Raw genomic sequence first — 14156 nt, forward strand, 5'->3', positions numbered from 1 at the left:
GCATGTTCTCCCCGTGGGTTTCCTCCGGGTGCTCCGGTTTCCCCCACAGTCCAAAGACATGCAGGTTAGGTTAACTGGTGACTCTAAATTGACCGTAGGTGTGAATGTGAGTGTGAATGGTTGTGTGTGTCTATGTGATGACCTGGCGACTTGTCCAGGGTGTACCCCGCCTTTCACCCATAGTCAGCTGGGATAGGCTCCAGCTTGCCTGCGACCCTGTAGAAGGATAAAGTGGCTAGAGATAATGAGATGAGATTTCTTACGCTGTCAAAACTGAGGATACATTACGTGTCGTAGTGGCACGTAATGTATCCTCAGACCTCCGTTCTCAACTCGACCAAAAAGTTTTGCATGTGGCTGCCAAATCAAGTAAAATTTTTAGTTTGTCGTTGATATGACTTCTTTTTGGATGACTCATTCTCGTATGTGTGTTATTTAGTTTCTTAACGGTACTAAATTCCATTTTTAACTTTTTTTTTTATTGTGTGGAAAAGTTTCATAAACCTCATGACGTCACAAAACAATTTGCTTTTGGACCAATCATGTTTGATATCCAGGTCAAGGTTCTTTTATTTGTCATTTAAACCAGAGACAGTTGGTACAGTACACAGTTAAAACAACGTTTCTCCAGAACCATGGTGCTACATTAAACATCACAAAACGACAATCTACAAGTCCAAGAGTGCAACAGTGCAGACAATAAACGACACAAACAACATAAAGTGAAGAGCTGAGTGTGCATGATATGCAAGTAGTACAGTGGTGCTTGAAAGTTTGTGAACCCTTTAGCATTTTCTACAACCCCGGTTCCAAAAAAGCTGGGACAAAGTACAAATTGTAAATAAAAGCGGAATGCAATGATGTGGAAGTTTCAAAATTCCCTATTTTATTCAGAATAGAACATAGATGACATATCAAATGTTTAAACTGAGAAAATGTATCATTTAAAGAGAAAAATGAGGTGATTTTAAATTTCATGACAACACCACATCTCAAAAAAGTTGGGACAAGGCCATGTTTCCCACTGTGAGACATCCCCTTTTCTCTTTACAACAGTCTGTAAACGTCTGGGGACTGAGGAGACAAGTTGCTCAAGTTTAGGGATAGGAATGTTAACCCGTTCTTGTCTAATGTAGGATTCTAGTTGCTCAACTGTCTTAGGTCTTTTTTTTGTCATATCTTCCATTTTATGATGCGCCAGATGTTTTCTATGGGTGAAAATCTGGACTGCAGGCTGGCCAGTTCAGTACCCGGACCCTTCTTCTACGCAGCCATGATGCTGTAATTGATGCAGTATGTGGTTTGGCATTGTCATGGTGGAAAATGCAAGGTCTTCCCTGAAAGAGACGTCGTCTGGATGGGAGCATATGTTGCTCTAGGACCTGGATATACCTTTCAGTATTGATGGTGTCTTTCCAGATGTGTAAGTTGCCCATGCCACACGCACTAATGCAACCCCATACCATCAGAGATGCAGGCTTCTGAACTGAGCGCTGATAACAACTCGGGTCGTCCTTCTCCTCTTTAGTCCGAATGACACGGCGTCCCTGATTTCCATAAAGAACTTCAAATTTTGATTCGTCTGACCACAGAACAGTTTTCCACTTTGCCACAGTCCATTTTAAATGAGCCTTGGCCCAGAGAAGATGTCTGCGCTTCTGGATCATGTTTAGAGACGGCTTCTTCTTTGAACTATCGAGTTTTAGCTGGCGACGGCGGACGGCGGACGGCACGGTGAATTGTGTTCACAGATAATGTTCTCTGGAAATACTCCTGAGCCCATTTTGTGATTTTCCAATACAGAAGCATGCCTGTATGTGATGCAGTGCCGTCTAAGGGCCCGAAGATCACGGGCACCCAGTATGGTTTTCCGGCCTTGACCTTTACGCACAGAGATTCTTCCAGATTCTCTGAATCTTTTGATGATATTATGCACTGTAGATGATGATATGTTCAAACTCTTTGCAATTTTACACGGTCGAACTCCTTTGATATTGCTCCACTATTTGTGGGCGCAGAATTAGGGGGATTGGTGATCCTCTTCCCATCTTTACTTCTGAGAGCCGCTGCCACTCCAAGATGCTCTTTTTATACCCAGTCATGTTAATGACCTATTGCCAATTGACCTAATGAGTTGCAATTTGGTCCTCCAGCTGTTCCTTTTTTGTACCTTTTAACTTTTCCAGCCTCTTATTGCCCCTGTCCCAACTTTTTTGAGATGTGTTGCTGTCATGAAATTTCAAATGAGCCAATATTTGGCATGAAATTTCAAAATGTCTCACTTTCAACATTTGATATCTTGTCTATGTTCTATTGTGAATACAATATCAGTTTGAGATTTGTAAATTATTGCATTCTGTTTTTATTTACAATTTGTACTTTGTCCCAACTTTTTTTGGAATTGGGGTTGTATATTCCTGCATAAATATGACCCAAAACAACATCAGATTTGCACACAAGTCCTAAAAGTAGATAAAGAGAACCTGTGAAACAAATGAGACACATATTATACTTGGTCATTTATTTACTGAGAGAAATGATCCAATATTACATATCTGTGAGTGGCAAAAGTATGTGAACCTCTAGGATTAGCAGTTAATTTGAAGGTAAAATTAGTTGGGTGTTTTCAATCAATGGGATGACAATCAGGTGTGAGTGTACAGCCTGTTTTATCTAAAGAACAGGGATCTATCAAAGTCTGATCTTCACAACACGTTTGTGGAAGTGTATGATGGCACAAACAAAGGAGATTTCTGAGGACCTCAGAAAAAGTGTTGTTGATGCTCATCAGGGTGGAAAAGGTTACAAAACCATCTCTAAAGAGTTTGGACTCCACCAATCCACAGTCAGACAGATTGTGTACAAATGGAGGAAATTCAAGACCATTGTTACCCTCCCCAGGAGTGGTCGACCAACAAAGATCACTCCAAGAGCAAGGCGTGTAATCGTTGGCAAGGTCACAAAGGACCCCAGGGTAACTTCTAAGCAACTGAAGGCCTCTCTCACATTGGCTAATGTTCATGAGTTCACCATCAGGAGAACACTGAACAACAATGGTGTGCATGGCAGGATTGCAAGGAGAAAGCCACTGCTCTCCAAAAAGAACATTGCTGCTTGTCTGCAGTTTGCTAAAGATCATGTGGACAAACCAGAAGGGTATTGGAAAAATGTTATGTTTTGTGGACGGATGAGACCAAAATAGACCTTTTTGGTTTAAATGAGAAGCGTTATGTTTGGAGAAAGGAAAACACTGCATTCCAGCATAAGACCCTTATCCCATCTGTGAAACATGGTGGTGGTAGTATCATGGTTTGGGCCTGTTTTGCTGCATCTGGGCCAGGACGGCTTGCCATCACTGATGGAGCAATGAATTCTGAATTATACCAGCGAATTTTAAAGGAAAATGTCAGGACATCTGTCCATGAACTGAATCTCAAGAGAAGGTGGGTCATGCAGCAAGACAATGACCCGAAGCACACAAGTCGTTCTACCAAAGAATGGTTAAAGAAGAATAAAGTTAATGTTTTGGAATGGCCAAGTCAAAGTCCTGACCTTAATCCAATCGCAATGTTGTGGAAGGACCTGAAGCGAGCAGTTCATGTGAGGAAACCCACCAACATCCCAGAGTTGAAGCTGTTCTGTACGGAGGAACGGGCTAAAATTCCTCCAAGCTGGTGTGCAGGACTGATCAACAGTTACCGCAAACGTTTAGTTGCTGCACAAGGGGGTCACACCAGATACTGAAAGCAAAGGTTCACATACTTTTGCCACTCACACACAGATATGTAATATTGGATCATTTTCCTCAATAAATAAATGACCGAGTATAATATTTTTGTCTCATTTGTTTAACTGGGTTCTCTTTATCTACTTTTAGGCCTCGTGTGAAAATGTGATAATGTTTTAGGTCATATTTATGCAGAAATATAGAAAATTCTGAAAGGTTCACAAACTTTCAAGCACCACTGTGTATGATATGGAAATGATCTGAGGAACCTAAAACCACATAACCTGTGTGTTTTCAGCTGAGTCGCAAGTTAAACTTGGCTGGAACAAAATGTAGTTCATGTTATTTGAAATATCACATGATTGTTTTGTGGTTTGGCTGCTGTTGAGTAAATCTCCATGCTAATGGTGACTTAGAACATAAGGTTCGGTTAAAAACATTATTTCACAGAACTTTTCCGTTATATTATTGTGACTCTTTGGTCAGACAGGATGATGCCGAGGCGACCAATCAGCTCCCTGAGAGCCATCACCAGGGGGCGTGGCTAAACTACTTTCTGTCGCTCGAGGCACGATTTTTAACTTTTCTCCGCCTGAGCCGAGCGGCTCTCACACGGCAGGCGTGTTGTCCAATTAAATTCCGCCGGCCCTTTTAAGCGGCCAATCGTGTGCGTTAAGGTGCGCGAGTGGGCGGTTTGAACGGACCAACCGAGCTCTTTGACTCCGCCTTCTCAATTCGAGCTGAACTCGCGCATCAGTAAACGCACGAGACCGCGCCACGGCAGCGATGTGAGCAGCAGGCGCTGGCCACGCAGAGCGATGCTCACACAGATTTCTCACTTTTAAACCTTCGCTCCAAATAAATAATCCGGTTTTTACGCTGTTTAGAGTAAGCATGAGAGCCGTGTGGTGGCCTGTGGTAGTTTTATTGGTTTCAGCGGCGCCGTGTCTGGACGTGAATTCCGCACTGAGTCCGAGTCGGAGAGAAAACACGGCGTCCCTCAGGAGAGCGACCTGGGAAAGCGGGTTCGGTTCGGAAGATTCGGCTGAGAGGAGAAGTGACGAGTCTGTGGGAGAGTCGTGTCACTCGCTGCAGGAGTATGAAGCCAGGCTGCAGGAGGACACACACACTGTGAGTACTCTTGAAACTTAGGGATGGACGATATGTCGAACAATAATAAATATCGCGATACTTTTCCTCCTCGCGATACGTGTGAGCGATATTTCAGTTTTGTTGGGGGTTTGCTGACAAAGTGACACCAAAAAATATTTGAAGACGTTGATTATAAACGTGTTTCCAGTTGCACTTGAAGTGGGCATGTATAAATGCATTCACACTTGAGAATACTCAGTGCTTTTTTTTTTTTTTAATTCATACAATATTGATATTTGATTTGTAAAATACTTTGTGGTACATCTAATAAAACCTAGTGATCATGGACTGTACTGATGATCAGTCAACCTAAAGCTGCTCAAAAAGATGGTGGTTTTTTTTTTTTTTCTTTAATTTACTGTTTTGTTAAGTGAAGTATGTTTTTGGAGTCCGATTTGTCCTGGACCACTTTCTAAAGCAAACGTGGTCCTTTTTTAGTTTTTTTTTTCTTTTTTATCAGACATCTAGAAAAAAACAACTATATTTAATATAAGACATAATGAACGTAATCGAAATATGTGGTCCTTTTTTTTTGAGAGATTGTGTGGGGGTGGGGAGAGACTTGAGTCTGAATTTTTTTTTTTTTTTTAACTTTTATTTTCCCCTTTTCCAATGAGCTGATTTGAAATCAGTTTATATCTTTACTATATTTGTGCTCAGTTTGAAATGTGTCAATGTAGAAAATGACAGTTGTTTTAAATTGTCAGTCAGCTGCCACAGTGCTTTTAAAGGTGCAGTTTTTAATTCTGTAAAGTGGCCTGTAATAATCTCTTTTAGAGAGGGAGCGAGCTATACGCAGAGACAGACAGCAAGAGAGAGACTGGGAAAGAAACACATACAGACACTTGTGGGAGGGGGGAGAGAGAGAGAGTGCCGGAGATTGGGGGGGGGTAAGTGAGACAGAGATATGGACACTGATTCAAGGAGACTGGGAAAGTGGCACATGCAGACACTTTTTTTTTTTTAGTGGGGGGGGAGAGAGAGAAAAAAACGCGTGCGTGCCGGAGAGGTGGAGATAAGGAGGGGAGAGAGAGAGTTGGAGATAAGGGGGGGAGAGAGAAAGAGAGAGAGAGCTATGGAGACTGGGAAAGAGACACATACAGACACCCACGGAAGGGGTGGGGGTGGGGGGGAGAAACACTGGGGGGGGGACACAGACAGATGCTTATGGGGAGGGAGAGAGAGCGCGCATGTGCGTGCTGGAGAGTTTGGGTGTGTGTGTGTGAGAGAGACACAGACAGACACACACACACCCACCCATGGAAGGGGCGGGGCGGGGGGGGGGAGAAACACAGACGCTCATGGGGGAGAGAGACACGGACACTGATTCATGGAGCCTGGGAAAGGGGGAGAGAGAGAGAGAGAGAGACACGTGTGGAAATGGGGGGGGGCGAGAGGGGTGTTCATAGACACTGAGACACTCTCAGAGATGGATGGAGACAGACAGACACTCATGAAGGGGGAGTGAGAGACAGACAGACGCACGCACAGCAGTAAACATTCTCTGTGCAAATAAAGTAAAACTCAAAAACACCACTCATGAACTCTCTCCATTAACCCCGAACTGTCTAAAAATCAGTTTTATTTTTATTTCTCTGGTTTCGTCTCATTCTTGAGCTTTCTTTTGCCTCTCTCTCTCTCTCTCTCTCTCTCTCTCTCTCTGTTGTTTGACTTTGCTCCGTTCCACTCTCAACAGTGAAGGCATCAGTCATGCACCAGGTGATTGTGTTTTGCTGAAACCCAAAAAGTACACACAGAAAAGCAAAGTTCAGCAGTGTGTGCTGAGGACAGGAAACTGGACCTGGATTTACAGTTGGACCGTTCATTTGAGTTCACTGACTTTAAATACAGTAAAGATAAACGAGATCATCTCTGATCAGTGGGGTTTGATTTTGGTTTTGTCGTAGCATATGTTCATTTTCATGGTCAAGAGGAGTGACGTTTCTACAACCGCTTTATTCTGTGTAGTGGTGGGTGTGTCCCCCCACTGTGGGGGTGTGTGCGTCTGCCCCTGTGTGTGGTGAATAGAGCCATCATAGAGGAGCGGTTATGAAAATTAATTAAATTGATAAATATTTTAGTAAAATGTCTCAACATTGAGAGTAATTTCAGACCCACTTTGTTTTCCACATCAGAGGAATTTGCTGTATAACATGAAGCTGCCAAAAAAGGGGAAACTTGCACAAATTCCTGTTTCACACAAATGTCGTTGATCAGCCAGGACAAGCCTGTCTCTGGAGGTTTGCACCCGTTTCACACCATGTGCACCATTTTATCCTTTTAATATTCTGAACGATTCAGAGGAAACTTGCTGCTTAGAGAAGAGTACTGATGAGCACAAAGCTGAGGTGAGTGTGAGAGAAAGTTGATTTTCCAGATACACATGCACTGGAGTCAGACGAGGATTTATTTATTTTTTTTCTTTTCTTCTCTGGACGTTTTAAATTGGTGCCAAAGGAAACTCATTGATTTCAAAATCCACAGCACAAACGAGCTCCAAAGAATTTGTGGAATATTTAACTTTTGATTCCGAACATTCCCAACACTTTAGGTGTGGTTTGTATGGAATGAGTTATATTGGGACATGCACGCGTGTGCATGCACACTGCTGATGTTACTGAAAACAGTGTGTCAGAAGAACGTCAGCGTGTTCATGTTTGCTGCTGCTCTGCGTGTTTTATGACAGGACGGGCAGATGGGTGGAAATGAGCAGGCTCTGTGCACATACATGTTTGAGGAATTCCTCATACACACTCTGCAAGAAAGGTTCAGGCTGTCGTGTGGTTTGTTTAATTTAGCTTAACAAAAGGGTCACACATTAACATTCATAACCCGCGCTTACTCGGCCATTAGTGACACCCATGTCAAATTTCAACGAGGAATTTCTGTGAAATTTCACACATTCGTGTCACCGGACACAACCTTTTCCCAAATAATTCCCATAAATGTGAAGCGGAAGTTCTACAGGTCCTTTTTCCTGCAATGCTGGGTCAGTTTTCACGCACATGACATTCACCTTCCCATGTGACTGAAGGTATTAAAGATGTTCCTGTGACTGGTGTTCTCAGGAGCACGTCTTTTAACACAACACTGCACGTCCAATTGCGATGTTTGTAGCTTAATTTTTCTACATAACCTCTCTAAACCGATGGAATAAGAGTTTGTATGACAGGACAGGGTTTCATCTTGGGGGGGATAAAAACTTTTTTTTGTACTTTTTGTAGAAATCCAAGCAATACAAAAGTTGTGAAAGGGTGAAATTAAAAAAAAAAAAGTTGAACTGCACATGCAGTTCGATTGGTCTGAAGAATCATTTGGATTTGTCGCTTGAATGCAGTGTACCTGACTTCTATAAAGTTGAGAAAATTGCACGTCGTGTCGCTTGCTGCTATTGAGACTAGGGGTCGACCGATAATCGGCCTGGCCGATATATCGGGCCGATATTCTGCGTTTTTAGGGTTATCGGTATCGGCCATAATTTCTACCGATATGCCGATAACATGCCTTTTTGCAGCCATTTTGTTCCTAACGCGACTGTCACTGCACGTCCTTTCCTGCACTCGCCTCTCTGAGTTCAAGAACACTGTCCCACCCACCACAACATCTGATTTGTTTGGCACAAGAGATACAGCCAATCGACACGTGTAGCTAAACGCTGTGAACTGTTTCAAGGCGGCCGTACGGGCACTCGGGCAGAAGCGGCACAAGGGATACAGCCAATCAACACGCGTAGCTAAACGCTGTGAACTGTTTCAAGGCGGCCGTATGGGCACTTAGGCAGAAGCAGATCCCACTTCAAGGTAAGGACACGCTGCTTTTGCTGCAATAAGTCACAAACACACAAGTTGCAAAAGCACATTATATGTTTACATTCTTCATCTACTACTCGTTAAAATTGTCCATTTGCATCTGTGTAGCCAGGCAAACTTAGCTTACGGAAGGAAGCACTTGAATTAGCCTACAACCAACTAGTCTCGCTGAAACTACATGTAATGCTTCCTTCACTACAATATAATCCTCCTAAATTGGGAATATTAGGCTTGGGCATTAAAAGCATTAGAATGTAGATGGTTACTTGTTAAGTTGTTACATAATAGGGAGTGATGGCCTACTTTGTTTTTACTTTTTAAAAAATGCTGCAGGCAGCTCCACTTTTATTTCAAAACTACTTGAAGTTGGTAAGTCGTTCTTGGTGTAAAATAATCCAGAGTGTATTTTCATTTATTTTCCACTGAAAATGGTGAGCTGCAATATAGTAGGGAGTGATTTTATTTTATTTCTCATTTTATTCTAACTAATGTTTGACTTTATTGTACAAATGCTGCTGGCATCTCCCTGCACAAAATTTCATGTTCAATTTTACAATTAAACATACATTTCATGGATATGAAGGTCTGTCAGTGTGTGCTGTGTTTAATTTCATGTGAATTATAATGTTTACATTTATCGGTTATCGGCATCCCAATTCCATAATAATCGGTATCGGCCCTGAAAAAAACACATCGGTCGATCCCTAATTGAGACTGCATGATGTGCACGCACATGGAAAATAAACATTTGTATTTTTGTTTTATTTGCCTTGGGACTCTCCCTAATGCCATGTTGACTTACATCCTGCAATGACTGCGTAAAGTCTCGGTCACAACCGGCCGTACGTGCTCCTACGGCCGGTCTACGTGCAAGAAACGCATGGAGGGCGTGCGTGTGGCGTGCTGATTTTCGAGCCGTAGACTGGCTGCAGAGGTTCTTTGTCATGTCAAACTGTACGGGCGCTTATGTTTTTTTTTTTTTTTTTCCTTCAGGTTACAAGACAAACTTACAGCCAACGTGCGTCTTTCTCCACGAAAAAAAAAAAACGCAGCGATTTGGGAAACGCCAAAAATCGCACGGCCAAAAAATCGTACGTCCGGTTGTGACCTAGGCTTTAACAGGTTTATTATTGGACCCGTTAGCGGTGCGAGGGAGCGAGTCGACACGGACGTCCTCCTCATGAGCAGAACTTTCCCTCAAGTCATTGTAATGAGAAGTGATTCTGGAAAATGGTGAAGAAAAAAAAAGGGGGGGAATTCGGTGTACCTTGTTTATCATGCTGGACATGAACATTTGTAAGTAGCTTGTAGGAGCATGTGATGTTCCTGAAAATCCAGTGATTTTGGAAAAAGATTCATATCGGAGTTTGGCTTCTGAGTGTGAATTTGCTGTAATGTGACCCTCGACTGATCGATCCGCTTCTTCAAATCATAAAGGTTACTGTGATTGTAATACACAGATGATGCTTTCAGGTTTATAATTTATTTGAAAATGTTGAGTCTAAATCACTTCTTATTAAATCCATAAATTGTGAATAAGCCGAGCCCTTCGATCAAAACAAAAGTATTGGCACTGCAAGACGAGCAGGCATGCTTCCATTTATCAGTGTGCTTTTATTTCCTTTTGTGGGCGTCACAATATGTAAATTGGCTCTGCTGTGACCTGTGGGTTTCATTAACATATGCACACGACCATGAACTCCTCAACGTTACCAAACTTGTTCTAACTGTGGCAGGAATTTTGACTTTGGTCTGACCATGAAATCGTTTGTGCAAAGTTATCAAGAACAACATCTTAAATGACATCGTTGCACTTTTCGCTTGTTCATATGACATTCTCTGAATTACAGAGCATGCTCAGGCAGATGATTAGCTCGCTCACTCACACTTGGAACAATAATCAAAGGAAATGTGGTGTGCAAATCATGAGGGAACTCACTACTTGCTGCCTTCTGAAATCTTCATCCCTTCTGTGTGACTGAGGAGAAACGTGCTTCAGAGTTGTCGGGGTGGAAAGTGGACAAGCACGTGTTTAAAACAGGGCTTTGAACCGGTTCAAGGAACGAAAACCAGGAACTTTTTCTATTTTACATGGAACAGAAACGAAACCAGAAACTTTATTTTTTATGTTCTGGAACAGAAACGCTTATTAAAAATAATGGTAACCGGTTAATACTGGTTTTTATTTCGTTCCTCAAAGTTTCCGTAGCCTACAAAGTCATTCTTCTCCTGCGCAAGTTTCTATGACCCGCTGGGGTTCACTTCCTGTGTGACGTTCGCTGACTGAATGGAGAGAGCGGGAGGGTGGACTACTATCACGTCTCCACATCTTAAATAAGAGGTAAATATTGCAGTCTATCGTTATTCAAAAACGTCAATTTCAAACACGATATCAATATATTTGTCCACGTTAATGAGAGGCTCGCGAACATTAAATGACGTTAACCTCTGTTAGCCTGTCAATGCATAGGGCCTGACTAGCCTTTGGTAACACACTAAACGAATTCTCTTTCATTTTTGGCACTTTTTCTGTTTGTGTAGATGGGAAGACATACTGAGAATCCAAATCGCCAACATTTGAAATAATTGTTTTGAATTATTTCTTGTCTTATTTAATGAAGGTTGTAATAGGATTAGCCTACATTTGGCTTAAGGTGGATGAGACAGACATAATTTTATAGGCATTTGTTAAACAGCTGGCAGGGAATGTAATTAACCGTTCTGGGAACAAATTTTTTTTTGTTCTAACCGGTTCGGGAACGTCTATTTAATGGTGGAACCCAAAACCGGAAACGTTAAAATTCCGTTTCTGTTCGGAACGAACCAATAGGAAAAAAATTCTGGTTCAAAGTCCTGGTTTAAAACAGGATTGAGACAAGAGGCTGATATTGGAGACGTTATTTTAAACATTAAAATCTCTGCACTGCATCTTTTAAACATCCCTCATGAACAAAGTGGGTAACTATTTTAAGTTCTGCTCCTTCTCAAACACTGAAATTTTTTTTTATTTTTAGACATCAACTTTACCATGTGTTCTTTTTGTGGCTGCACACCTGTCTAAATGTTTTCTTTCCAGAGAGAAGCCTGTGGTTTCTGGATTCCTGCTTTTTTTTTTAAATTTTTTTTAAAGTTTTGTAATAAAAAAAAAAAAAAAATTAAAGAAGCTAAAATAACTTGTGCTGTCGGGACACATTTTTATAGGATGGGGGGGGGGGATCATGTTCTGCTGGTGGAAACAATGTAGGGTGGTGTGCTTCGAGGAACTGAAAAGCAGAAGAATGAATCTGAGATGGAGAGACGGACAAATGCAAGAAGAAAGACAAGCAGAGAGACGCAGAGGCTGATGGACACAGAGAAGGGGGGAATGGCAAGAAATGGACAAAGTGAGGGAGAATCAGAGCTGGGCAGTGAAGTGGAGTCTGAGAGAAATGAAGTCAAAATGGTCGAGAGCGAGAGAGACGCATTATGTTCTGTAATGCTTGAATTATGATTATTTGTCACATATGACCTTCAACCTGGGAGATGAATTGAAAGTGGCATAGTGGCATGTGAGGTCACTCAGTCTGTCCAGCTTTCTCAATTTCATGGATCAACAGAAAAGGGGGAAATAATTCTGTCGGATGAAACGATGACCACAGAGAGGAGCACGGTAGAAATGTCGAGTTATCACTGCCATATCTGCTCAATGATTCTTTTGCTTTAACATTACTTGTGACACACGTACATTGGTCTGTCTCAGAAACTGGGTACTGTAGGGGTGCCCCACTAAATATACTTGGTCAATAAACTGTACGGTTTTGAATGATGGTTTTAATTTGAAATAAAATGAAAAACTAAATCTTTGATGTGAATACTCCTATTCAGAATTTGGCAAATTTGTGGAAAGATGGCGGCTTGATCTGGGACATGATAAATGGTTGACTACATCGTATTCACATAAAAAGGTTGTAGTCCACTGAAAAGTCTACAGTTATCACTAATTGTATTTTAAGTTGTAACTTTATACACCTAAGGATTGGTGCGCTCACAGAATAATCATAACCGTAATAAAACGTGCAAAATATTTCATCACCGTTGTAACTCCATTTTCCGCAAACCCAAAACCAATGTGATCGTGTGTTTTTGATCTAAACGGAAAGCCTCAGGGTCAAGGTCACTACCTCACCAAAAGTAGTAACTTTTCAAAATCACTATGCCATATAAAAATTGAGTTATAAATCTGCGATTTTTGTTTTTTAAAATGAAAGCTGAAAGTTAGGATCGTCAGAGGATCGTCAAAAGTCGATTCAAGAACTTGGGAGAGCTTCACAAGGAGTGGACTGAGGCTGGTGTCAGTGTATCAAGACCCATCACGAACAGACATCTTCAAGAAAGGGGATACAACTTTCGCATTCCTAATATCAAGCTACTCCTGAGCCAGAGACAATGTCAGAAGTGTCTTATCTGGGCTAAGGAGAGAAAGAAATGGACTGTTGCTCAGTGGTCCAAAGTCCTCTTTTCAGATGAAAGTACATTTTGCATTTAATTTGGAAATCACAGTTCTAGAGTCTGGAGGAAGAGTGGAGAGGCACAGAATCCAAGGTGTTTGAAGCCCAGTGTGAAGTTTCCATAGTCTGTGATGATTTGGGGTGCCATGTCATCTGCTGGTGTTGGTCCACTGTATTTTTATCAAGTCCAAAGTCAACACAGCCATCTACCAGGAGATTTTAGAGCACTTCATGCTTCCATCTGCTGACGAGCTTTTTGGAGATGCTGATTTCCTTTTCCAGCAGGACTTAACACCTACCCACAGTGCCAAAACTACTACCAAATGGTTTGCTGACCATGATATTACTGTTTGTTTGGCCAGCCAACTTGCCTGACCTGAACCCCATAGAGAATCTATGGGGTATTGTCAAGAGGAAGATGAGAAACACCTGACCCAAAAATACAGATACGCTGAAGGCCACTATCAAAGCAACCTGGGCTTCAATAACACCTCAGCAGTGCCACAGACTGATCACCTCCATGCCACACCGCATTGATACAGTAATTCATGGTAAAGGAGCCCCAACCAAGTATTGAGTGTATAAATGAATCAGTGGCGGCTGCTGGTTTTTAAAACAGGGGAAGCCCATTTTACGCATTCATCGTAAAACCTGTAGGCTGGATATCAAAGCATAGAAAGGTGTGCCCCATTAGCATAGTGAACTAGACAACCCTACCTAGTGGCAGAAAGTATTTTTGCTTGTACATTTCATGTTAGTCTGGCTTGCCAGGCTAGTGCCTCATATCCTTAATCAAAAATATCAAACATCCAAAAATCACTGGCTATTCAACAAAGAGCCTTGAACATCATACCCTGATATGCAACACAGAGTCTTTAACACAACACCCAGCTGTGCAACACATCCTTGAACAACATCTGCAACACAGTCTAGAAATTCATAACCAGGTAGGCTATGCAACACACAGAACCTTGAATATTA

At 41.9% G+C, this 14156-nt stretch overlaps 1 protein-coding gene across 1 annotated transcript in view; it reads left to right on the top strand.

Moving 5' to 3' along the window:
• The first annotated feature begins 4501 nt into the window (after positions 1 to 4501).
• sort1a (sortilin 1a) overlaps positions 4502 to 14156 on the top strand; it is a 32774-nt gene continuing 23119 nt past the window's right edge. Inside the window, exon 1 of the mRNA XM_060910856.1 lies at positions 4502 to 4858. Coding sequence (XP_060766839.1) covers positions 4622 to 4858 — 237 coding nt within the window. The 5' untranslated portion in view covers positions 4502 to 4621. The remainder of the gene's footprint in view (positions 4859 to 14156) is intronic.

This window comes from Neoarius graeffei, chromosome 26 (genome assembly GCF_027579695.1).
Source record: "Neoarius graeffei isolate fNeoGra1 chromosome 26, fNeoGra1.pri, whole genome shotgun sequence".
Lineage (NCBI taxonomy): Eukaryota > Metazoa > Chordata > Actinopteri > Siluriformes > Ariidae > Neoarius > Neoarius graeffei.